The following is a 26,838-nucleotide window of genomic DNA, read 5'->3' as shown; positions in this document are numbered from 1 at the left end:
AGTTTTCATGAAGAGATTCATCATGAGCACTCCCCTTAATCTCCACCTGCATTTAGTCAGCTGCACTTTGTGCAGAGCCGCTCACTCCAGGAGGGGCTGGTACAAAACAGACAATACCTAGAGTGTCCAAAGCAGAGCAGAAGAGGGGTTTGATGTAATCATTATGACTGGAATGGAGAGAGGAAGGGAGGGAAAAATGGTCATAATGGGACTTGGGAGCTTAACAGGGGTCTGACCATGCTGGATATTCAGACTAGTTGAAGATCCTTGTCACTGTCTTAAGAGCAATGGAAAGTCATTTGGGGGCATCTGACTAGGGAAATAGCATGAACAGATCTGTATTTCAAATATCACCCTGCCTTTATAGTGGAGAACATATTGGATGGGTAGACAATGGGCGCAGAAAGACAAATGGGCATCAAAGTGGACCAGCTAAAGTACTCACAGGGCAGAGCAGTGGGCATATTTAGGATATACATAGGCAATAATATCAACAGAATTTAGTGATAGGTTGAGCATGGGGGAAGGGAGAAAGCTTGGTATGAAGGATGATGCTAGCTTTATGACTTGAGTACTCAGATCGATTCTGTTGCTTAAAATGAGTGAACTGTACAATTGGTGACAGCTGAACAGCTTTGGAAAGGAAAAATTATGCATTCACTTTTGAAACACTGAGTATGAAATCTCTCTCAGTCACCAGAGAGCAGATGTCAAGTAAGAAGCCATATATGAAAAACTTCAGATGTAGGAATAAGTCGGGGGTAAAAATACTTTGAAGTCATCATTCGGCATATGACAAGCAAAGCCTTGGATGGATGTGACACACACTTAGGGAGACAAGAGTGGAAAAAAGACTAAGATTGAATCTGCAAAAAACTCCAAGATATAGTAAGTTTGAGTTGCATATTTTCTTCCTGGGGAAATGCAAATTTCCACATTTATCAATTTAACTCAGATACTGCTTTTTAAATTGCATATATTCAACTGTTTTATACATATAGTTCTACTTGTTTTCCATTTTATGTTCTGACCACATATCTTAAAACCAAGATGTTTCTAAACATGATTAATAAGCCAGCTATAAACTCAAACTCACCTGTATATTTCTAAGAGGAGTGAGAGATAAAAAAAATACTGACGTAAACTACTTAGTACACATAGAAACTTTTTAAAAATCACAATTTTCAATAGCTTGTCTGCTGTCCCAATTATCCACTAGCCTTATATGAAGGCAGAGCATATTGAATGTTTTCTTACAAAGCAATACTTCTACATTGTTCTAAAATCAATCAGATAAATATACCTTTATCTTAATTTTATATTTATCATGAATAGTGCTTACTGGCATATTACAATTTGCAGATATTGATACTATTAAATATTCTATTTCTAAAAACAGTTGTTCAAATCAAAATACTTTATACCTCATTTATACTCTACTAATTTATACTTCATTTATAGGTATTCCAGGATCATAGCAACTGAAGATAAGGTTGATATATAAATTCTGGTTCTTCTTATCTGGATAGAAAAGAATACAAACATTTTTAGAGTACATGAAGTTGAATGTTTATTTGGAAAGTTGAATTCTTGTATACTGAAAATATTTTTAAACCATACATATTCATAAGCGCAATACAAACACCACCTACAATACAAACACATTTTAAAGTTCTACTGTGAATATTAATCTAAGCCAAAAAAATCAGATAAACGAGTTATACATACCTTTTATCTCTTTTGATGATGTAATCAAACAATTTAAGATATAAAACAAAGTAAGCTTTGGCTCAACCCTACTTATTTTACCATGGGAATACTAGAATGTACACTACCACAGATTACAAACCTAATCCCTTTATAATCAATTTGAAATTGTTACAAGAATCATATCTTAATGACATGTAAACATATTTAGGTTTTCAATTGGCAATTATGTTTTAAATGCTTAGAAAAAGACACCAACATTTCTCATTATTGTTCTCTTTAGTTCATCTCTTCCATTAATATAAAATAGGAAAAATATTGAGACTTCCAGCATAATTTCATTGTGCTTTACACTTTTATAAACATGGGTACATCTAAAATATCAGATGCCTTTATACCAATGGAATAAATCCACCAAATTCAAATTTTCTTATAAATACACATGCAAAATTAGTGAAAAACACTTTTGTATAGCAAAGACCCTGCTTAATTTTTTTCTGATTAGTAATTTTTGATGGCATGTGCAAATTGTACTGCTCATTGAACAGCAGATTTATTTTACTTCCTGTAGATTTGTTTCTCTATAAAAATATATTTATGTGTTCCAAGGAAAAAAGTTGAGTTGGTATATGTGCAGTGACTTTGACACATCATTAATTACAGGATTGTTTATGAAGTGAAAAGGCATCTTAGCTTTTATCATTTTCAAATTTTTTTTCATAAAAAAGAACACCCTGTGACAGAGATAAGGTAACTGAGATAATTGTTAGCACTTTAGAGTTGAGATAGTTTGAAGCAAAGGGGTCAAGCAACTCAATGTTTATGTACAAAATCAGTGCTGGAACCAGGAAGAGAACTCAGATTTTCCCAACCCTTGGACAGGTCTCTATGAATTTACCCCCACCCAAAATCCTTGAGATTATATACAATCTATTATATTAAAATGATAGACAGTACACTAGAGAAAGTTAACCGTGGACCTATTCCTTCTGTGAAGATTCCCAGTAGAAACCAAACAGTACTGAGAAAAGGTAATAGAACATGATAGCTGAAGGCAGACTTAAAGCCATCTTCTATTTCAAATCCATAAATTTTGGACATTCAGAAAATATGACCAGGAACATCCTTATTACTCAATTTAAAGGGAAGTCAAAAATCTAGGAAAACCAAACATTCCATTATTTGTGTTAACTTCTGACTTAAAGGTAACTAAATTTATAATAAATTTATTCTTAGTGCTTTTTGGAGATTATGCCCAAACTGCATGATTCTGTTAAAATCTTTCTAGCTGATGATAATGAAGAAGAACTAGAATACTAGTGGAACGAAACTGAGAACGTCGGTCGCATCGAGAGCTGAGTACCAGAGATTCCTCCCAGGTAAGTCAAAACACGATTCTTCCTTCAGAAAAGTTGTGCCTTAAAATCAGATGGGAATAAAGCTCAAGGTGCCCTGATGGGTATGTGGGTCCTCGTACTCACATAAGAACCACAATGGTTTCCCTCTTTGGAAATTCTTACTTCAGAAGGGTGGTCAGGTCCTGAACCCATCAAGTATTGTTTTAAGTAGGACATTCTTTTGCTGCCTATGTGTTTTGGAGGACACACGAGGATCAAGATGATAATGAGATATTCCATACGGATTACTGCATGGACCATTATACATATCTTTCATTTTGGTCCACAAGAAAGAGAGTGGGCTACATCACTGAAGTCAAGGATATAACAATATACACCCATTGGTAAAGGTAAGAAAATAAAACCTGCATGTCAATTTCATTTAAACATAATTAAGAATATTGTGATTTAAAGATTAAAAAAAAAAGTCTCCATAAAATGAGAAGCTCAACACTGGATTTTACTGACATGCATGCATAGCCCTTCATACTATTTCTAAACCATTTTCATGTACAATTTTAGAAGGACTAGTAGCTTACATGCCAGGAAATAAATTCCCTGAATTTGTACTGGCTTTGACAGAATGAGAACATAGAAAACAATCCCACCCTGAAGATGTTTAAAATGCAATAGAGGCAAACCTGTGTAAATGAATTTCCACTGTAAATCATATTTCTTTGGGGGCTAGGATAGGAGTACCCTCCACAACAAAAATGTATTTTGAAAAATATGAAAACATTCCCCTCAATATTTATATGATATTTTATTTTGAGACTGTTGGAAAAGCACGTAAGAACAAAATCCAAATGCTTTGTACAAAGTGTTTGGTTTGGGAACCTAATGTTATTGGCTGCAGCTCTGGGATGATGGAAAACGTTGTATTACTATATACTCTAGCTGTACAGACATGCCTGTTAATGTTCTTTTCTCACTTTAAAATAAAACAATCTCTATTTAAAACTGTGTTAAATATTAACATAATATATACAATGCATTCATGAAATAGATGGAGCATACCATTGCACAAACATAAAAGGTAAAAGCAGTCCATTTAGAAATAGCTCCTAGACCCCACATCAAGGACCTCTCCTGCCTGTTCTTTCATAAGATAACCTTCTGACCACTGCTTCCTTTGCCACTGAACTGAGTCCAAAAACAACCCCAGAAACATATGTATAGATGTCATAATGGAGAGAAATTATAAATTCATTTTGAAACTGAAAAGTTTAGAATTCTCTTTAAGCACAGCCATCTCTGGCAAAGAATTAGGAGCTCAATAAATACTAATGGATTGTTCACCTAAGACCTCTGCTACTAAAATTTTAAATAATACATTTAGACTGTATATATTCAATGAACTGTTTTCATAAGACATTCATATTCCTCTTGATATTTTAAATAGCCAGTTGGCTTACCATCTTTTAACCTGTCATGAAGCAGTCACGAAGACAGTTCTCAGACTGAATACACAAGTGCATACAGAGAAAACCCACAAGGTAGCAACATCTATGCAAACAGAGTGAAGAGTAAAATCAGGCAAATACTGAGTACACTGGATGGATACTTTGGATTCAGTTGAGGTGAATCTAAATACAGGATTTGCTTTGTGTTCTGCATTTTGAGCACCTGAAAAAACAAAAACAAAAAACATAGGCGTGTAGTGCTAGGCATTTTATTTTTTCAAGGCAATGCTGTTTTTCTCAATTGCAGGATGTTTGAACCGGGGATGACATCTTCAGCCAATATGTTTCTAATCCTATAAGAAAGTTCTTACTCTCTTAAGCAGATAAATATGGAAAGTTGGTGTGAACCACTGATTTATTTAAATGTGTTGTGTTTATGCTCGGAGCGGAAATGTTGCTGTAGAACTTCCATTGCTTTCCACAGATCCTTTCTCCTTAGATCCAGCGTAAGCGCCAATAAATGACCCATCTTCATTGAATAGACCATGGTCACCTTCCCCGTACTCAACCAAGCTGTCGGCACTTTCTGTGACCTGCATATCCCTGTTAAGGGATCGTAGGCTTCCTTTGAGAGGTTTTTCATCACTGTCACTAGAAAATAAAAAAGAATAGTTCAACAAAATCTGAGACCTTCACGTAAAGCAAGACTCATGCAAAAGTGCTAACACGTCTTAAAATTTTCAAGCTATTCATATTAGCATTGAAGATGGATAAATCTTAAATGGCTCTTTCACAAATAAAGGTTTAACAAAATCAGTACCAATTTGTGTCATTATACGTAACTGAGAAGCTATTTTCTATTATTCACAACAGTACTGCTTCCCTTAAAAACTGAGGAATGCAGAAAATTCAATGTGTTGATGTACACAGAGAACAAATGTTACCTCCTTGGCTTTCACAAACTTTTGGAACTTCTGGACTCCAGTCTCAAACTTCCATCATTACATTTTTTTTTTTTTAAGAGCCACACCTGTGGCATATGAAAGTTCTTGGGCTAGTGGTTGAATTGGAGCTGCAGCTGCAGGCCTATACCACAGCCATGGCGAGACTGGATCCGAGTGGCATCTGCAAGCTATGTCAGGGCCTGCAGCAATGAGGGATCCTTAACCCAATGACAGAGGCCAATATCCTCATGGAGACAATATTAGGTCCTTAACCTGTTGAGCTATGATGGGAACTCCTCAGTCTTTACTTTTGATCCTTCATGTTCCAAAATGTCATTCCAAATATATCTCTTTTGTTTAGGTAAATTAATCAAATCGTGTTTCTTGAAACCAAAGAACTTTCTTCAATATTGTTTATGAATTCATGTTTGTTAAATTAAAATATGAAATGGCTAGCACTTTTAGAATAAATATGGTAAGTATCCTGTATTGATGATTTGGGTTTTATTCTTCAACAAAAGCAACCTTGAGTAAGTAAAATATCCATTGAGATATAGGCTTTTAAATTTCTGAATGAAGATTTTTTTTTACTACCAACTTTGACCACATAAAGCTGTATACCAAGCTAAAAGATTTTATAAAATTTTAAAAAGGAATAACTTAGAAAAAATACATGTAGTATGTGATTAGCATAGGAAAGTTTGTAATAGTCATTGGTACTCTTCTTCAAATAGGTCCATTACCAGAAACTAGAAGGATGAGAATTCATGTTATATAGTTATCTCCTGGGATAACCTGGAGACAAGTAATTTTCCTGATGAACATGCAATTTTGGGGAAAGATGGTGGAAACTATTAAATACTCTAAAAAAATGCCAGGTGAGAAATACTGCAGAGCATGATTTTACCTGTCTTTTAAAAGAAGCAGCAGATCATGAGGATATCCATTTTGAATAAGGCATATCTTAGTTTTTTCCTTATAAAAATCAAACTAGTAATAATTGTCTCTCAAAAGTATTTTAAACAGGTGCCATAGGTTCCCAATGATCCCTGCGTTGTGGGATTTGAGCCACCTTTTTCTAAATTGGTAAAATTTCAAGTTTTCTTTCTTTCTTTCCCTCCCTATACCCCTTCATGCTCCTTATTCTGGAAAAGTACCTAAAGTGATCTACTAAGAAATACAAATTGTAGAGAGGATGTTTACTAAGTGGAAAAAAGACAAATAAGTAGTGAAAGCAAAAGTAGAGCCTATATGGAGGCTCAGTTATACATCAGTTAACACAGGATAGCTAATCAGAATATTCTCTTTCCCTGATTATGGTAACAGATTCAGAGAGGGCACCATCAGAGCCACTCCAGTCCTTTACTGGATATGAATCCTGGTCTCATGTGTGCTAAAAGCCATTTAAATCCAGAAACAGCAACGGCTCCCTTGGTGGCAATATACATACAGAGGACCTGACTGAAAACAACAGCATCCTAAACATGGACAGGTAAGAACAGAAGATGGTGGTGGAAAGATGGAGAGTGAGAAGTGTAACACATCCTCAAGGGCTACTTCAAACCAGACTTCTTGCAATTTCTCCTCTGTGTGGCACACTTTTATATCTTCACAAGTTTGGTCATGCTTTGCCCAGTAGTTAACAGTAACATAATTGCAACACAAACTTTTTCATCCTTTACAGCCTATCCTCCCTCCTTGGGATGAACTCTTACCAGAAGCCCGGTCAGGCAGCAAGAGTTGCTCCCTTTTCCACTCTCCGACTCCAATTACAGTTATTTGCATAGAGATCTTTTTTTTTTTTTTCCCTCCTTTGCAGACTTGGTTCATCTTGCAGACATGCTTTGTGACTTAGTCACTTTGTAGGCACACAGAATACATGTTTATGGAAGTAAACTGAATACAACCTGGATTCATCATGGCCAAACATGAGGAATGAGCTCAAGATGTTTGAGCTACTCCATTCAATCTCAACAAAAACAGTGTCTTTTGCATAACACCATTCAAGAAAAGTGTCCTAGGACACATTTCTACCTAGATAGCAGTTACACTCCCACCTCCACACACAGAAATTGGGTTGCTATCACTTAAGGAGGCCCTTCTTTTACAAAACGTCCTTTAAGCTTATCATCTGATAAATACGTATTGTGATTACATTTTTTAAAAGAACAAAATGTTTACCTGTATTCACCAAAGGTTTCATCTTTCACTGACTGAACTTCTGGATCTGGATGCAGATCTTCCTTTTCTTTCACTGAAAAAATAGAGAGGGGAAAGTAATACATGTAATTTTTAAAGACAGTGATGTTGAAGATGGATAATCAATGAAGAGAGCAATGCTCAAATTTTTGATACTAGTGAGTTAAGTTTTTGGGTGGGTTGTACCTATCACCCATCTGCTATTTGTTCAAACAAAAAAAAGAAAAAGGATGTTCTGGGTTGTCCTTATTTGTTATCAGAATTATGGCATGCTGCAGATCTACATGCAATTATTTAGTATTATGTTCATAGCACATCTTACTGTAAGCATTAAACTTACGGTCTCTTAATAAAAGAAATTACTACATATACATTTTGCTATCCTAAACTTTGTGAACATGTCATTGGCTGATAGCAGATTTATGTCATTAAAGTAAATTACAAAGCCAATTATTTGTGTTTTCTCTCTCTCTTCAAAATTGCCTCAATAATCAGAATATTCAGATCTATAATGACATAGACTAAATTAGATTTATTCTGAATAGTGGGGTACAGGACATGGAAGCTTTTGCTTCACTCCACTAGGAAAGCTCAAACTAAAATCTCTTCGTGGCACCTTTTGAAGTTTTCAGTTAACTACCTCAAGCATTCATTAGTCATTGCAAATCTAATTCATAAAAAAATATAATTCATAATAATACATACTTCAAAAGAAAAAAGTGGTATCTCTATTTGCAAATGTTTTTATGTAACTTTACAAAAAAATTAGAAATAATTCATTTTACTATTTGATATTCATAATGGGTTCCCAAAAAAAGTATTTGCTGGATGAATCATAAGCCAATAAACATTTCCACACTTATTTGAACATCAACAAACTAAAGCACTGGGATCTAAATCTTTTTTTCTTTTTGGGTCCTCAGGTGTGGCATATCGAATTTCCCAAGCTAGGGGTCAAATCAGAGCCACAGCTGCCAGCCTACACCACAGCCACAGCAATGCCAGATCCCTAACCCACTGAGCAAGGCCAGGGATTGAACCCACATCCTCATGGATCCAAATAAGGTTAGTTACCACTCATCCATGAGGGGAACTCCCTGTATCAAAGCATCATGAATACTGAACAATAATAGTAACAATGACAACAACATAATACGTATATATGAATAAGATAAATTTGGAAATTGAAATTAAAGCCAAACATTATATTAACTAGGATGGTTTTTGTATTTTATGTACCATTAATTCAAGAGGAAGTATATTTATATATGTCATGGTATTAAGAAATGCTTTCCCAGCAGTGGTCAAGTCTAACACAGTTGACTACTGGAGCCAGTACTATTAGACAGTACCACTGCAAAAAATCTCTGGGTCATGAACATGCAGAGAGGCATTCTATAAATCAGTCTTTCTTCTTAAAACATTAAAATATTTGTGTGTGATTCAGTAAATAGGTCTTCCTAACATTTGTGATATTTTAGAGATCAAAATAGAAGCTTGGAAGTATTTACTTGCCTCAGTAGAGCCTATATGTGCTGGAAACTAGAAAAGAAGTAACAACCTGGAGATAATATTCTAGATTATACATATTCCCTTCGGTAAGTTTTTTTTTCCTCTCAATGTGCTGCTAATATAAATGACTTAAATGTGTATTTTTAAAAAAATCAAAAATGTCTCTGAAGAAGACCTCTTAGAAATCAGAATTTACTAAATTAAAACCAAAGTCATATTAAGAAACGACTTTACCTGAGTACTTTCCACCTTTGTTCCTCTTCACAAAGCAAACAGTTAACAGTATTAGTGTGAGAAGAGCAATCGCACACATCAATCCAATAAACCAGCCTTGAGTGGAGATGTCATCATACAACCCAGCATATTCTGTGGTACAAAGAGAAGTCACACCTTGAAACTAGTAAGTTTTTTTTTTTTTTTTTTTTTTTGGAGTTATGCCCCTTTGGGGGAAATTAAACATCATTTTTAAAGGTACAAAATAGAAGTTCCCGTCGTGGCACAGTGGTTAACGAATCCGACTAGGAACCATGAGGTTGCGGGTTCAGTCCCTGCCCTTGCTCAGTGGGTTAACGATCCGGTGTTGCCATGAGCTGTGGTGTAGGTTGCAGACGCATCTCGGATCCCGTGTTTCTGTGGCTCTGGCATAGGCCAGTGGCTACAGCTCCGATTCAACCCCTAGCCTGGGAACCTCCATATGCCGCGAGAGCGGCCCAAAGAAATAGCAAAAAAAAAAGACAAAAAAAATTTAAAAAATAAATAAATAAAGGCACAAAATAGCATCAATTTTATTTTTCCATTGAGTGACCCTAAAGGGAATGTGATATGAGAGATATTTCATTGGAAGAATATCGATAAATCATTTATTTATTATTTAGAAAGGGTCACCTCAAATATATTTGATTCTCAGGAAGAAAACCATAGGTAAAGAGCAGAGATAGATCAAGTTAAATATAGTCACAGCAGCAGGCAAGCAAAAGCACAAGCTGCCTTGGTTACATGCAGATGGCTATAGCAATTCCGGAGTTTTTATTTTTGTTTTTTTTCTTAGTTTATGTTATTAACATGTGTTAGTAGCAGACATTTTCAGACAACTACTCTGGTAAAAACCATAAGGAATAATAAGTTGGATACTGGTGAAACATTTTTCATTTTGATAATTTTAAAATGCTGTGCCAGAGTTCCAGCCATGGCTTAGCAGAAATGAAACTGACTAGCATCCATGAGGACCTAGGTTTGATCCCTGGCTTTGCTCAGTGGGTTAAGGATCTGGCATTGCCATGATCTGTGGTGTAGGTTGCTGACATGGCTCTGATCCTGCCTTGCTGTGGCTGTGGCCTAGACCGGAAGCTACACCTCAGATCTGACCCCGAACCTGGGAACCTCCATTTGCATGGTGTGGCCCTAAAAAGACAAAAGACAAAATAAAATGCCATGACCAAATCAATTGAAACTATTGCTTTTACAGCTAATGTATTTCATATATTTATTTTTAATATAGGAAGTATATAAAATTCAATAATCTACAGAACAAAGATTTATTGTCTAAGATGGCTCCAAATAGAATCTCATTTCTCACCTCTCCCTCTTGTCTCAATTACATCTTCAAAAATGCTATTGTTATCAACCCAGTTCTTAGTCAATAGGCGAACTATATGTTCAGCTCCCGGCTCAATTGCCTCTACTGGGTGAATCTTTTGAGTAAGATTTACTCCTTCTGATATCTTCCCGACACTTTTACCTAAGAAATGTACAGTTAAATTATATGAATTGTCATCCTTGAAAAATAGGAAATTAAAGGTAAAAAAAGTACTGTTATCTGAGACGAATACGAGAGCCATCTGTAGCATTCTTCTCAGTTTTTCAATTATCAGAAGATCAAGAAAATCAACACTTCAAGATTTTCTTTTTGAATATGCTGAAATAGAGTAAATGAAATGAAACTAATGTATGTCCTCTTAAGATGACACACATACTGATGAAGTGATATTATAAATCTACCTGGTCACATGAATAATTTAAAAGCACACTTTGAAAAATTATGCCACATCGTTTTGTGCAATCTGGACTTTCACAAACCCAGCAGGAACTGAGTATGGCTGTTTTGGCCTATGACTGAAAGCATATGGCATTAAATCTTAATCCTGTGTTACTTCTTTTTGCCTTGGTTGTCCTCATAAATACTATTGGAATAGCATCATATGTTCATATATTAAATATTTGAAATTTGTATAAACAAGCTATGTGAAACTACAGGTTTATAGATACATTTAAATGAAATGCATTGAAATTTTGAAAGTATCATGAAAAATTTACACTTTTCAAAAAAGCAACATGATCATGCCAATATATTTTAGACTATCATAGTAGCAAAAAATATGATTCAAGTGTAATTCAAATATACATTTCATTTCTGATATTGCAACAAAATATTTAAAATATTTTTGCTTTTGAGCCCTGGTTTTGCTCATCTTACTAAATGTAAATCAGAAAATGTTAACAATTAATATTGAAAATCAAATATACTCTATATTGAGAAAATTAGGGGTTATGAAAATATTTTAGATGAGAATGTATCACACATTAAAATTTAGTTGTAACTTATTACCACAGAATATAAATTGATTATATAGTTGATAACACAATGATACCATTTTTCTAAAAAATGGCACCATGGGACAAATAAGGTCATTAGTTTAATTGAGCAAACCCTTTAAGATTGAGCAGCACTGAAACAGAATGCAAATAATTTTGGCTTTGAAAAACAGAAACTTTAGTATAACAGTAAGTAGCATAAGCTTTTGAAAAGTAGAGCAAAGCAAGTGTTTAGTCAAACCAGTAATGAAACAAAAAAATAATATTTCTGATTAGCTCCATATTCACCCCTACTTAGATTATAAAATGTGAACCACCTGAAAATCAAACAACTAGGAAATGATCAAAAAAAAAAAAACTTGTGTATCAAATCACATCTGATTTAATGCCAGATGACCTTAAAATGTACTATCTACACAGAGCAAAGAAAAATATACAGAAATAGACTCCAATTAACATAAAAGTTATTTTAAAAATATTTAGTGCTATCAAAGTGGATGTCCTCAGTGGAAAAATATATGTATTTTTTTCTTTTTTCAAAGGTCATGCTAGAATCCAATGGGAAAACAGATTACAGTTTCTTTCCTGTAAATATGGCAAGACAGGCCTATAGAAGAGAAACATTGTCAACTGGGAAGGGGACAGTAGCTGAAAATGCAGAATCCTGAAAAAGAGCACAAACATACTAGTAAGAAACGTTTTCAAATTATGACACTTAAGAGTGAGAAAAATAGGCTATAAGTATATTGGTTTTATCTTTAATTTACAGAAAAGATGTAGAATCATTTATAAGACCACACGAATAGCATTTTCTACCCTCTAAAAACAATTTATCAAAAATAAATGCAACTAAGCTAAATTCACAACAGCTAAGACATGTCTATCAACAGATGAATGGATTAAGAAGATGTGGTACATATATACAAATGGAATACAATTCAGCCATAAAAACAAAATAATGCCATTTGTAGCAACATGGATGCAACTAGGGTCTTGTACTAAGTGAAATAAGTCAGAAAGAAAGACAAATACCATATATCATTTATATCTGGAATCTAAAATATGGCACAGATGAATCTACCTACAAAACAACACAGACTCACAGACATAAAGAATAGACTTGTGGTTAAAAGGGTAAGGGAGAGAGGGAGTGAGATGGAAAGGGAATATGGGGTTCGTTAATGCAAACTATTACATTTAGAATGGATAAGCAATGAGGTCCTGCTGTGTAGCACAGGGAACTATATCCAGTCTCTTGAGACAGACTATGATGGAGGATAAGAAAGGAAATGTATATATGTATATATGTTTGACTGGGTCACTTCTCTATACAGCAGAAATTGGCACAACATTGTATAGCTACACTTTAAAAAATGTAAATGCAACTAAGTACAAAATTTTAAAGTATTTCCATGTATACTAGAATGTGTAACTATTGTAAAGTGACATTGTGAGTATTTTTTTCTTTATGCTGCAAACTGGCAAGCATGGGATTAGTTCAAACAAACCTGCAAACCTCTCCATGCCGTTTATTTTAGAAGGTACAGAAGTTGCATATTTAGATAACTACTCTTCTGAGTTATTTTCTTTGTGTTGAACACTTTATATTTGTTTGAACTCTTGAGAAATAAGGACTTTTTAGCCACCAGAGAGTTTCGAATCTCCATCATTTCAATTGATATCTAATTCATCCTTGGGAACAATTAGTGGGTTTCTTGGGAGAAACTATCTGCATATATATATTTTTCCCCATAAAAGGGAATTTTGAATATTTAGGGAGTCTGAAGAAAACATAAGCTCTTCATTATTTACCTCCAGTATGAACAATAAGAGAGAGAAACAACCTGACAATAAGGGTCATGACATAACCATCCACATAACACAGATTTTATAGTGATTCAGCAACTTAAATACATTTCAATATACACCCTTTGTAAATGACAGATGATTCAATTTTCTTCATTACTATTTTCTCTTTAGATGAAAGGTAGAATCAGTGGATAATCAAAAAAATTTTGGAAAACATCCAGAACAGTGGACATACAGTAAATGATACATATGTGACTTTGATGTATCTCCCTGATTTTCTCTATTTCCTCTGGCCTTCCTCAGAATTTCCCTCTAGGTCTGATCAACTGGAATTCTATACAAGGCCCTCTTTTTAAACATGTTAATGTCTACATCAGTTCCTCTAATTCATTTTCCTTTCTTGTTCTACCTTCTCAATTCTTTCCTGATGCCCTACTGATATCATAGTATGCTTAGTAAAAATACTTCTAAAATCATAACTGGAGAAATAATTTGGGAAGGGAAAATGGTTTGAGTTGGAAAAAAATAGAAAAATGAAATTGAATTAGGTGAATTGTACAAATGAAATCAGATTTATGAGATATTTTCAATCTAGTTATTTGGCATCAACCAGCAGACTATAAAATTGCTATATGAATCAATGTACCTATGATTTAAGACATAGACATGAAATCTATTAGATCAGTGTTGCAAAATGTCTACCAGGGCAAGAGGCAGGTATTTTCCTGTGTGGTAACATTTCTAAAAGAAAAATATCCCTCTACTAACCTTATGAATAACTTTTAACCTTAGATCCCCCTATTTTAATTAAGTAAAATTATAGTTCCTGACCTTATGTACACTAAGGCTATAGTCTGATGGCTATTGTGTAGAAACCCATAAATTGAGTCAATATGAACTTTAGAAACAAGACAAATTCTCTATGACAGTGGAAAACAAAAGGTCACACAAATTGAAATCACAATTATTTCTAACTTAAAATGACTAGCATGGTTCATTCCTTTCAAAGCAGTTTAAAGCACAACATGCAGAAACCATCTGTACTTACTCCCTTCTCCTAATGTAGAGCTTTCCTCAGTGATTGGTTTTCCACAGCCCTTTGAAGTGCAAGCCCTCAAGTAGAATTTGTACTTGGTAGTTGCATTGAGGTTTGAGAGACGCCAGCTGGGCTTTGACAGAGTTGTAATGTTGATATCATTTAGTTCTCCAATCTCATATGTGTCATTTACTAAAGAAATAAACATGAATATTAATGTCTTAAATTTCATAGTCTTAAAAATTCAAGTTGGGAATATAAATTGGTGCAACCACTATGGAAAACAGTATGGAGAGTCCTCAAGAAACTAAAAATAGAATTACCATTTGATCCAGCAATCCCACTCCTGGACATCTATCCAGAGAAAACCATGACTTGAAAAGATATATGTACCCCAATGTTCATTGCAGCACTATTTACAATATCCAAGATATGGAAGCAATCTAAATGTCCATCAACAGAGGAGTGGATAAAGAAGATGTGGTACATATACACAATGGCATATTACTCAGTCATAAAAGTGAATGAAATAATGGCATTTGCAGCAACATGGGATGGACCTAGAAATTATCATGCTAAGTGAAGTTAGTCAGACAGTGAGACACAAACAGCACATGCTATCATTTATATGTAGAATCTTTAAAAAAGATACAATGAACTTATTTGCTAAACAGAAACTGACTCAGCACCTTGAAAAATTTATGGTAACTAAAGGAGACGGGATGTGAGGGGAGGGATGGGCTGGGGGTTTGGGATGGAAATGCTGTAAAACTGGGTTAAGATGATGGCTGTACAACTATAAATTAAATAAAATTCAATGAGTTAAAAAATTCAAGTTATTTTGTCTTTTATCTTTGCTTCTATATATGCTTGCAGTATGCAAGCCCCTATCTTATTCAGAGCCATCAACTCACTTAATTCTTTGAGGCACATAAAATTATTAGGATGTATTATACATGGGAAAATTAAGACCTATCAAGATTAACTACCTTGCCTAGATCTAGAGCCAGTAACTGACAAAGTGGAATTTAAATCCAAACCACAGCCTTTTAACTCCAGAGCCCAGGTTCTTACTTAATCACTATGAAGCCAATCACTTCAGCTTTACCATACCTATTAAAAATGATGACCCTTCTCCCACTATTATATTTTCCTTGTATCCTTAAGTACCCTTTAATCTTCTTTTAGTGGAATAATTTGGATAATGGTTTATGTGCATCTTGTATAGTTTCTGATTTAATATATAGCACCAAAAAACACTCAGATATGTGGACTCAATAAACTGATAAATTATGTTTTTAAATACTACCGTATACTAAGTACCATGTAAAGCCCAAAGGGAAAAAGATTATTTAAATGGTGCCTTTCAAATAATGTTCAGCATAACAGGATCATGATATTTGTGCAAGAGCACAAAGGACTGTAAGATTACCATAGCAATACTCCAAGAGATGAAATAGTATGTCCACGGTTGGGCAGCCATTAGTGGTTAAGAACAGGACAAGAGTAAATCCTCTTGGCCATAAAAAATAATTTACTGAAAAGTGCCTTCATTATTCTATATAATGCAATTAGATGAATGAAAATGAAAAACAAACCAAAGAGCCAAACTGTGGAAGGAAGTAAAATTGTCACTATTTGTAGATTATTTAAGGGAATTACTTAAAATACCACTAAGTCAATTGAAAAACTATCTCAATCAATGTAAGAATTTAATCAAATATATATGAGCTCTCATATACACAATTAACTATTCTGAACATATGATAGCAATAAAAAGAGATAAATCATTGCCCTATTTAAGTTATTATTTATAGAGAGCAAAGTATACAATTATTTTAAAAAGCCGCATACCAAGTATTAATCACTGCAATTGTTAGAATTTCAGCTTTTTCGTTCATTCCAAGAATATGATTTTAAAATAAACTTAATATTATACATAGATCAATTATATATAGATTATGAGCTGGGTCTGAATCCTTGTCTAACGCTTATTTTACTGCATAACTCTATGTAAGTGTGCTCCACAAGCTTCAATTCTCTCATCCATAAAGTAGTGACAGTACATATCTCATAGATTTCCTGTTTTAATGAACAAATGCAGGAAGAGACTTTAGTATGTACTGATCCTAGTAAATACTCAAAAATGCTAAAATTCTACCTCTGTTGGTATTATACCCTTATCTGCTTAATCACAGGTACCCAACTCAGAATAGGCTATCAGAAGCTAAGGCTGGTACCTGACCTGGATTGCTATTATCAAGGCTATGGATCTACTTGGCTTTTGCAGGCAGTGCAGACTGGGTTGCTGTAGTCCTGGTATTTTGGGTTCTTTAGGTATTCATGTTCCCAACGTTTAAAATTTTTCTGAGTTCATTCTCCTAATTTCCATTTTGAGATAATACTTAGCTTTGCAAACTACCAAAGATGGTACATATGAGGATTAGAAAGGACCTTATTTCATCTAAACATGTTGTTTTCAACCTAATGTCACAGCAGCATATGAGGAGAGCCTATTCTGGGGAATGGTCCACAGACAACTCTTTAGTTCTCTCAATATCACATGACTGTAACAGTGGGCTTTCAATTGAGTATTCTACAAATACAAAGATGTTCAGGGTTGATGGAAGTTCCTTTGTGGCACAGCTGGTTAAGGATCCAGAATTGCCACAGCTGAGGCACAGTTTGCAGCTCCAGTGTGGGTTAAATCCCTTGCCTGGCACCTTCCACCTGCCATGGGTATGGCCAAACACCCCCCGCCCCCCACAAATATATATATGCAGGGTTGAAATTGGAAACATGTATCAGAGAAATAAGAGGCAGTGTAGTGTGGAAGTTGTGTGTTTTGAATCTTCACTACATCATTTACTAAGCCTTTTCTCTGCATATTTCCTAATTCTCAAGGTCTCTTATAAATATTATTGCTTCTCTTCTAAAACAGGAATTAGTAAACCTTTCTGAAAAGGACTAGACTGTAAATATTTTAGACTTCGTGGGCCATGCAATCTCTGTTGCAACTTCTCTGCCATTGTTGTGAGAAAGCACCTATATCCAACTTTGAGCGGACAAAGCTGTGTTCCAATAAAACTTTCTTTATAAAAACAGGCAGTGGCCTGGATTTGGTCTGTAAGCCAGTTTACAGACCTCTCTGCTATGAGGAAGTGTGCCAGCCTACAAACAATGATCATTAGATTCTCAGCATAGTAAACCAAATATTCAACTGAAAAATAAAACACTACAGGTAAATCTAATTCAAATTTGTACTTACTTATCTGGTACTGTAAAAGATAGCCAGTTAAGTTTCCATTCAATTTCTTAGGTAGTCCCCAGGATAAAGTGGCAGTGTCTTTATCAACTTTGATGACCTTGAGAAAAGTTGGTTGTTCAGGTACTAGAAAACATGTAAGCATAAATCGGTAAATGTCCTTAAAAAAAATTAGATTACAGTTTTTCATAGAAATTGGGAAGCTAACTCCTACGACATACAAATTAATTAACTACTCATAAGAGAGAAAATGTTTTGGCCATTGAGAAATTGTGAAGCTAACTCCTTAATTTAATGTGTTATTTTTAATTGTTGTTTCCTTATAACCTGGACATTTATTTTACATTGTTATTCTCTCACCTCCTTCTGGTGTGTGAAATACATAAGGCTCACTTTCTGGACCAGCTCCTTTGGAATTAAAGGCTAAGACTGTTAAATGAAATTCACTAAAAGCATCTAGAGAAGGGACCATTCCATAGTTTCTTTGTCCTGAAAATCTCAGAACGTTTACTTCTTTGGGATGTGTTCTTCCATCCAGCAGACTTTTTGTTTTCCACCAGTTTACCTGCAGCAATGAAAATTAGAATTCTTTAACATATCAGCCATGGTGCCAGATTCTCATTTGGCTCCTTTTGAAATCACTTTTTGTTTACAGGAAAGATATTAATTCAACAATGAGAAGAAAATCTAGGATAAAAACCTGATATCCTTTCAGATGTCCATGGACTCTTTCCTTTGGAATTGTTGACCAGGTAACTTTAACTAATGTGCTATTTATAACATCCACCCCATGGATCACTGGAGCTGTATCAGGATCTGGTAAGGATAGAAGAATGATTATCTTTCAGTGATCTCAAAACATAATTATTAGAACTCTTTTCAAAAGGTGATCTTTCTTTTGTTTCCATCTGAAGAAATCACTTTTCTCAAATCATATGGAACCAAGAGAGGTTCTCAATACAGAAGAGTTTCAGGGCTCAAAGAGGTTTCTACAGAAAAGTAGAACCTGTACCACACTGAGAAAAGCCCCTCTCCAGAGGGATACAGTGTGGGCTTATAACTGAAAACAGTGGCCAGTGAAATCTTCAGTGGGCATCTTGCCTTTGGAAATACATGTACTAGACTAATAGTATAACTAAAACTACTTGGGAGTTTGATTAATATTAATGACAAGACCTAACATTAATTGAGCATATTCTAAGTGTCAGACACTATTCTAAGGGCCTGTCCAGGACTGGCTCACATAATCCTTAGAATAGCCCTACAAAGTGGTACCATTATCTCCATTCTCTAGCGGAGCTAACTACAGAGGAATAAGCCAAACCCACAGCAGTCAAGACTCATATTCTAGTTCACAGTGATAAGTCCTGTATGATGAGACTTGAGGTAGTAGGTAATTAAGGCACTAGTTGTTTCACATTCTTGACTTTATTTTCCAATCAAAATATTACTTTGGATACTGTAAGAACAATGAGAATAACTCCTACTGTGTGCTTTGATTTAAAATGCAGTCTTTCCTTTTTCTTTTTTCTTTTTTTTTTTTTTTTTTTTTTTTGTCTTTTTGCCTTTTCTAGGGCTGCTCCCGTGGCATATGGAGGTTCCCAGGCTAGGAGTCTAATCCGACCTGTAACCACCAGCCTACGCCAGAGCCACAGCAATGCGGGATCCAAGCTGCATCTGCGACCTACACCACAGCTCACAGCAATGCCGGATCGTTACCCCACTGAGCAAGTCCAGGGATCGAACCTGCAACCTCATGGTTCCTAGTCAGATTCATTAACCACTGCACCATGACAGGAACTCCAGTCTTTCCTTTTTCTAATAATTTATTTGCAGGTGTTATGATGGCGTAAGCATTTAATGATAATATCCTACCACAGTATCTCAAAATTCTGTGTGTAATTCTGCATACAAATCTGGGTCTGCACTTCATCTATGTAAGGAAGGATCTAGACATGCACTGAAGCCAGAACATGGCAGCAGCAGTGGTTAGCAAATCTTTAACAAGTAAGGGCAGATATAATTAAAAATTTTAAGACATTTAGGCTGCTAAATTGTATTCATTGAATTGCAGGTCTTTAACTCTCAATAGAGAAATAGCTTTATTGGGAAAATGACTACAATTAAACCTCTCAACATCCTTCCTTACCATTCTAGCCTGATCAACTGTCCTGCACTCAACCTTAAAGTAAGAACTGTGTGTTGTACGTCTTTTTCTCTCACACACCAAGTAGATCATCACGCACTAGTTGTTCAAAAAGGTTTACCAACAGAAGTACTATATATTGAGAGAAACTTCTCTCGAAGGGCTTGGAGTTTCAGGTGCATCACTTACAGTCTTCTCCAGAATAAAGAACCACTGACTGAGGGTCAGGGGCAGAGCCCAGATGATTAATGGCTTGAACTTGGACATCATATGGAGCATAGACAGCAGGTGTCATCACCCGCAGAGTGTGGTTTGTGACTGTTTCTTCCTCCCACTCTACTAGGGCTCCCTGTGGCTTCCAGGTCACTCTGTACTCCAGTCCTGGTCCATTCTGCTCCATGGGTTTCAAAGGCTAAAAGAGAAGGCAAGACTCATCCTGTGTGACCACAGAGACAGAGAAGCCACCCCTAAGAGGCATAAGTATCACTGCAACAAAAAGATCGTTTCCTGGGAGATATTCAGTCTTTGGTTTGGAAATGTTTGTGAAAATTTTCCTCATTCATTATGCTTAAGCTTGAGAATTATTCCCTCATTCCCCAAGTAGTAAGAAGTCCATAGTTTAGATGCTTGGATTATGTCCTTGTGATGGTCTACCTGTTCATATATTAAAGAATTTACTAAGAAATTCCACAGAGTTTTAGCTTTTGTTTACATTTTGTTTTATATTCTATTCTTTGCACTTTCAAAAAACTGGCAGAAATAAAAAGGACATGGTCATGAATTCCCTGTGTGTAAACAGGAATTTTCCATGACTTTTGATTCAGAACCATTTCCTCCTGACTACATCCATCCTCCTCCATCTTCCTTCCAAGAAGAGAGCAAGTAAATATTTGGGGGTAATATGCATCTTTATACATTAGTAACCCAGAAGATGTAGCTCCTCTCTCTCTATAATAAAATAACTCCCCAACAATTCCTCCTTGATCGTTCTACTTCTTTTCAGAGAAAGTGCTCCCCACCCTCCATTTTACTTTGCCATAGAGGAACATTTAATGGAGGAATTTTTCATACAGAAAATTGGTTATTTCCACTCTGGTTTTTAATTGAATAATACTTTAATTCAAAAACATTATGATTTAAGCCTCCTGTTTAATATCACAAAAGTCAGAATGTCAATTTAAATACATCAGTCATATAGAATACATAAAAATGTGATTTTAGTCCTAGATTATGAGTCACTTATATAAGTGGTAATTTTGTCTGTATATGCAAGTTATTCAATAATATACAGTGTTATTAAGGAATTTGCGATATTTCTTGACTCAATCTAATTTACAAAAATACTTATTAGAGGGATTGGATGGAACTAAGTTGAAAGTATAGCACTCTTATCAGTAAAATAATGTCAAGTCTATGCTTATTCCAGGGCGAATACTTAAATTCAATAGGAGGAAAAAAATACCACAACAGAAACCTTCTGAGATTTTCATAGTCATTGTTTATATTTTGCATTTAAAGCTTTGCCCCAGGATATTTTTTACTCTTGTGTTGATGTAAATTCCCCAGAGGCTTTAGCACTGCCCAGATAAATTAGGCCACAGATTTTTGTTCCGTACTGCAATCTGGAATTACAATTTCCTCAGTCCTCACTGACAATAAATGTATACACATGCTATTATTCAATTTACATGTTTTGCTTCAGGAAAAATAGTTACATGTGACAAAGCTGGCTGGAATATTTTAAAACAAACTGTGCCACCATAAGTAACACTTATTAAGAAAAATCTTATCTAAATTGCCAGCTTCCTTGGTGCCAAGACTCCTGAATAAGCCACAAGAATACATTGTACTTGGCTTTCAGACAGTGGACAATAAAACCTCAACAAATTCTCAGGTGCCCAAAAGAGAGAAGAGACCAGAGGACCAAGAAGGATCCAGGGATGTGGGTGGTGGGGAGAGACCACCCACCCTTCCTTGCCTTCCTGAAGCATCTCCAGAGGAAGCAATCTCTGTAAAAGAGTTTCTTCCCTTCATGTATAGGCAACTCTCTGAGGGGTCCCTGGGTGCCCTTCTAAGGATCTGAGAAGCTATGACATTGTTAGAAAAACTTACTGTGTATAATCTTCTAGGCAAAAACTATACTTCCATTGTATTTTCAAAGAGAACTATCAACAAAGCAAGGTTATAGTGACTGATCTAGCAACTAGACAGATTTTCTGTACTGCCTGAATTCGTTTTAAAGCCAGGGGATTTTCTTATTAGACTTGCAGCAGAAATAATAAGTCCTAGGTCCTTTAGGAGTGAAACAACTTGGCTGTGATCACAGAATCAGAGAATTAAAGTTCCTATTTCCCAAACATGAGTGAGTTGGGTTTTTATTTGTTATGTTTATTTTTTGGAGTCCATGAGATTAGAAATTGGCCATTTTATTGAAGTTCAAATTTAACAAATATATTTACACTTAAGAACAAAGAGAAAAGTCAAGTAAATGTTATCATGATATAATTATTTAACCATGTTGCAGTGGGCTCTTTTTTTTTCTGTTTTGAGGGATAGGATACTATCATTTTTGAACAAAATATATGGGTGAGTCATGACCTACCTAATACATGAAAAATGAATTTTAGAAGATAATGCTAAGTAAAAGACTAATTCTATTAAGTTGGAATTTAATACATTATTTTTAATTTGTCTTTAGTATTTAATGTGACAAATTTATAGAAATAATTCACATAAAAGAGAACATTAGCTAAATAAATTGAAATTCATTCTTGACTATAAGTTTTACCCGTTCAATGAATAAATGCACATTTATTAATAACCTACTTATATATTATTTTCCTCCACTGAATTTTTCATTAAATGGTATTATTTTATTTCTCAAGTATTTGCTTATTATCTGTCTCTTCAATGAGATTATACATTCTGGAAGAATAAGACTATTTTTTTAACTGCCATATATAAACCAAGGACTTCATATTATTTTTAAACACATGTAATGCTAAAAAGAAAAAATAAAAATTAGGGACTAGTTTGTTCCTATTTAATCCTTTTGTGAAAGATAAACTTTTTTAAAAAGAATAAACTGCTTTTCTCTAATCATTACCTTGTAGACAGGAATTGTTCTATAAGTCAGTCTTTAGAGGGGATCTGGTAATACATTCACATTGTCTGCTTGTTGTCTTGGGAAACATCCGGCATCTAACTCTTTTTTTTAATTTTTTATTCAAGTATAGTTGTTTTACAATGTCTGGGCACTAACTCTTTTTTGTAGGATAATCCAAGAAAAACAATAACCAATGAATAAATGTTCTTAAACTTCACTGGCTGTGCTTATATAGTTATTAGATCACTGATATTTCAAAGTTGTATGTGATAAACAGAGTGGAATATATTACGAATGTATTATATTATGAATGAAATTGTCAATATAGTTCCAAATCTTTCTGACTGCTTCCTTCCTCTGGTCAATTAATTACTAAATTACATGTAATTTACTCTTCAAAGACAAATTGTAAATACTTTCATGGTTTAATCCCACTCTTCCAAGAAGACAGCATTTGTAATCAGGCTTATACATCTTCTAAGGGGGGAAAAAAGGTGATTTATGAGTAAGATGATCAGTAAGAAGGACTGAAGATTCCTGCTCTTTCCCTTACTGATCTAGGGCATGGCATCTGGGTAAGATCTTTAAATTGCTGGTACCAGCTTGTCTACGTGAAATGTAATGCTGATATGGTGGGCCACTGAAGCTCCTTCACCCCCACCCTTCCCCCATAGAGGATGGTGAGGGTTTTGTTTGTTTGTTTTGTTTTGGGGCCCCAGGTGCAGTATATGGAAGTTCCCAGGCTAGGGGTCCAATTGGAGCTGCAACTGCCAGCCTACACCACAGACAGAGCAACAAGCAATTCAGGCCACATCTACAACCTATACCACACCTCACGGCAACACCAGATCCTCAACCCACTTAGCAAGGCCTGGGATTGAACCAGTATCTGCATGGACACCAGTCGGGTGTCTAACCCACTAAGCCATAATGGGAACTCCCAGTAGTGAGGATTAATGAGCTCATGTTAGTGGAACATGGTATACTTCTCTGAGGAACTGACCTGATAAATACACATTATTATTGTCATCCAACCTGTTGTATCATCTATCTTGTGGAAAATTCCATGGAACTCAAAAAAGGATATGACAGATACTCAAAGGGAATACGATACTAACATAATTTAAGATTCTAAATTAAGTAGTCATCAGGACAGTGTAGTAGCAGCTATTTATGGCCACAAATTCAAGAAAACAATAATTACCTTGAATATATTTAGTTTCTATGTATTACTTTTTCAAATTTTAAATTTGCAAAACAATTTCACTGAAATGGGAATAAAGGATTGTTTTGACATAAAAATGTTGACCACATATTTTGCAGGGATAGGCAATGTTATAAGACCAAGCTATGACAAAGAAAAAATGAAATCAAAATTTACATATCTAAAATTCTTCCCAAAAATCACATCTGGAATGAGGAGCAGAAATAAATTAACATATTCCAATGTACATTGTAACATTCAACTAATTCAATGTTGGAAACCTACTATTAATCAGAATTATTAAATGATAATCTCCTTTCAAGTAAATTAGAATACTTTTTCATGAAATATGTTAAAATAGTAGAGAGGAAAAAAGTTTACACTATTACAGAAGAAATTTAGAAATGACACACAAAAAATCATCTGTGCAGGTATAAAATTTTATGTCAAATTCAAAGAGGAATGACTGCTTTAATAACTTTTAATAGAGATATATAAAAAGAGAATAAGAATTTGAAGTCCAAAGATATTCATGTTTAAATCCTATCACTGTTGATTTATATGCATGTGGTGATGAGAAGGTTTATCAATCAGCCTGGTCCTCAGTGGGATGGATGGGGAGTTTGGGATTAGTAGATACAAACTATTATAGTTAGAATGGATAAGCAATGAGGTCCTACTGTGTAGCACAGGGAAATCGATCCAATCTCTTGAGACAGAACACGATGGAAGATTATATGAAAAAAAGAATGTACATATACATACGATTGGGTCACTTTACTGTAGAGTAGAAACTGACACAGCACTGTAAATCAGCTATACGCTAATAAAAATAAAATTTTAAAAAGCAGTTTCTGGGAGTTCCCATAGTGGCTCAGTGGTTAATGAACCCAACTAGTAACCATGAGGTTGCAGGTTCGATCCCTGGCCTCATTCAGTGGGTTGAGGATCCAGGTTGCCATGAGCTGTGCTGTAGGTCACAGACGTGGCTCGGATCCCACATTGCTGTGGCTGTGGCATAGTCCAGCAGCTGTAGCTCTGATTGGACCCCTAGCCTGGGAAGCTCCTATATGCTGTGGGTGCAGCCCTAGAAAGACAAAAGACAAAAAAATAAAATAAAATAAAATAAAATAAAATAAAATAAAATAAAATAAAATAAAATAAAATAAAATAAAATAAAATAAAATAAAATAAAATAAATAAAATAAAATAAAAAGCAGTTTCTGTATCTAAAACACAGTATTAAAGATGCTCTCTTGACTACACTGTTCTCAGAATTTGAAATGAGTATACAAAATGCCTAATAGTGCTTAAGAAGTAGTGACTATTCCTTGGGAGTCATCCTTTTGATATGTAAAATCTTTATTAGCCAATATACCAAAATTTGGTGAAATATTTTTAGTATTTCTTTAAATGGGAGAGGATTCATTTCTTTAAATGGGAGAGGATTCATTTCTTTAAATGGGAGAGGATTTATTCTATAAAAATATTAGGAGCTGTAAACTTTTGGTAATAGATTAGAATGGGAAATCAACCTGTGAACCGTCCTTAAATTTTCTACCACTGTTAAACTCTATTTCACAATATTATCACAGTGATCTTTAAAATACACAAATGAAATATATTTATAAAATATACAAATCTTATTCATTTGTTCTTAAACATATCATTTTATCATTATACTTAGCATTCAGACCTAAAAAAATTAAAAGAACACAAAGGTAATAAATAACACATTAAAGAATCCTCACCTCCCATTTGATTATCATTTCCTTGGGTTGAGAAGCTTGAACCCTTATGTTTTGTGGATTCTTGTCTGGAGCTGAAAAATTTTAAGTATTAAAATTCCTTTTTCCCATTGTTCAGTCCAGAGATAAATCATCATTCATCCCTCCTCCCACAAAAAACAGATTTTTAAATAACGTTGATTCTACTTATTTATTTCTATCTGGCCCAGTTTATAAAAAGATTTAGAGCAGTTTTTTTTTTCCAGCTTTGCTGAGATATAATTGATGTAACATCATGTAAGGTTAAGGTATACAACATAATGATTTCATAATGTGTATGTATCAAATATATATAAAGTATTTCTATGCATATATTGTAAAATGATTACCACAATGAGATTCGTTAGTACATCTACCACTTCATATAAGGCAGCTTTTACTTATTTTTTTATTTATTTTTTATTTTTTATTTTTTTGGCTTTTTAGGGCTGCACCCGCAGCATATGGAGGGTCCCAGGCTAGAGGTCCAGTCGGAGCTACAGCTGCCGACCTACAACACACCCACAGCAACACCAGATCTGAGCCTTGTCTGCAACCTACACCACAGCTCAAGGCAATGCTGGATCCTTAATCCACTGAGTGAGGCCAGGGATGGAACCCACAATCTCATGGTTCCTAGTCAGATTCGTTTCCACTGCGCCACAAAGGGAACTCCAAGGCAGCTTTCAAATATACATTTTATTTAAAAGAGTAAAATCATGTTTGTGGAGTGATGTAATTATTATTCAACA

The 26,838-nt window shown here is 34.8% G+C and overlaps 1 protein-coding gene across 43 annotated transcripts in view; it reads right to left on the bottom strand.

Annotated features, from left to right (window-relative positions):
• Window positions 1-1,544: 1,544 nt before the first annotated feature.
• The window catches only part of CHL1 (cell adhesion molecule L1 like), a 229,453-nt gene continuing 204,159 nt past the window's right edge, over window positions 1,545-26,838 (bottom strand). For 25 of the 43 annotated variants that reach the window (XM_021069248.2, XM_084989073.1, XM_021069244.2 and 22 more), the window contains 10 exons: window positions 26,072-26,142; window positions 20,200-20,422; window positions 18,565-18,680; window positions 18,225-18,429; window positions 17,868-17,990; window positions 14,612-14,791; window positions 10,739-10,900; window positions 9,397-9,528; window positions 7,633-7,705; window positions 1,545-5,158 (listed from right to left, as the gene is read on the bottom strand). In XM_021069248.2, coding sequence (XP_020924907.2) covers window positions 4,942-5,158; window positions 7,633-7,705; window positions 9,397-9,528; window positions 10,739-10,900; window positions 14,612-14,791; window positions 17,868-17,990; window positions 18,225-18,429; window positions 18,565-18,680; window positions 20,200-20,422; window positions 26,072-26,142 — 1,502 coding nt within the window. In that variant the 3' untranslated portion in view covers window positions 1,545-4,941. The remainder of the gene's footprint in view (window positions 5,159-7,632; window positions 7,706-9,396; window positions 9,529-10,738; window positions 10,901-14,611; window positions 14,792-17,867; window positions 17,991-18,224; window positions 18,430-18,564; window positions 18,681-20,199; window positions 20,423-26,071; window positions 26,143-26,838) is intronic. The other 18 variants (XM_084989078.1, XM_021069261.2, XM_084989082.1 and 15 more) reach the window with 1 other exon arrangement.

The sequence above is a fragment of the Sus scrofa genome, chromosome 13 (assembly GCF_054392235.1).
Source record: "Sus scrofa isolate SSC_HxYL_T2T_F1_AM1 chromosome 13, Sscrofa_HxYL_maternal_Yorkshire_Landrace_v2.0, whole genome shotgun sequence".
Lineage (NCBI taxonomy): Eukaryota > Metazoa > Chordata > Mammalia > Artiodactyla > Suidae > Sus > Sus scrofa.
This window is presented reverse-complemented; position numbering and strand designations above follow the sequence as displayed.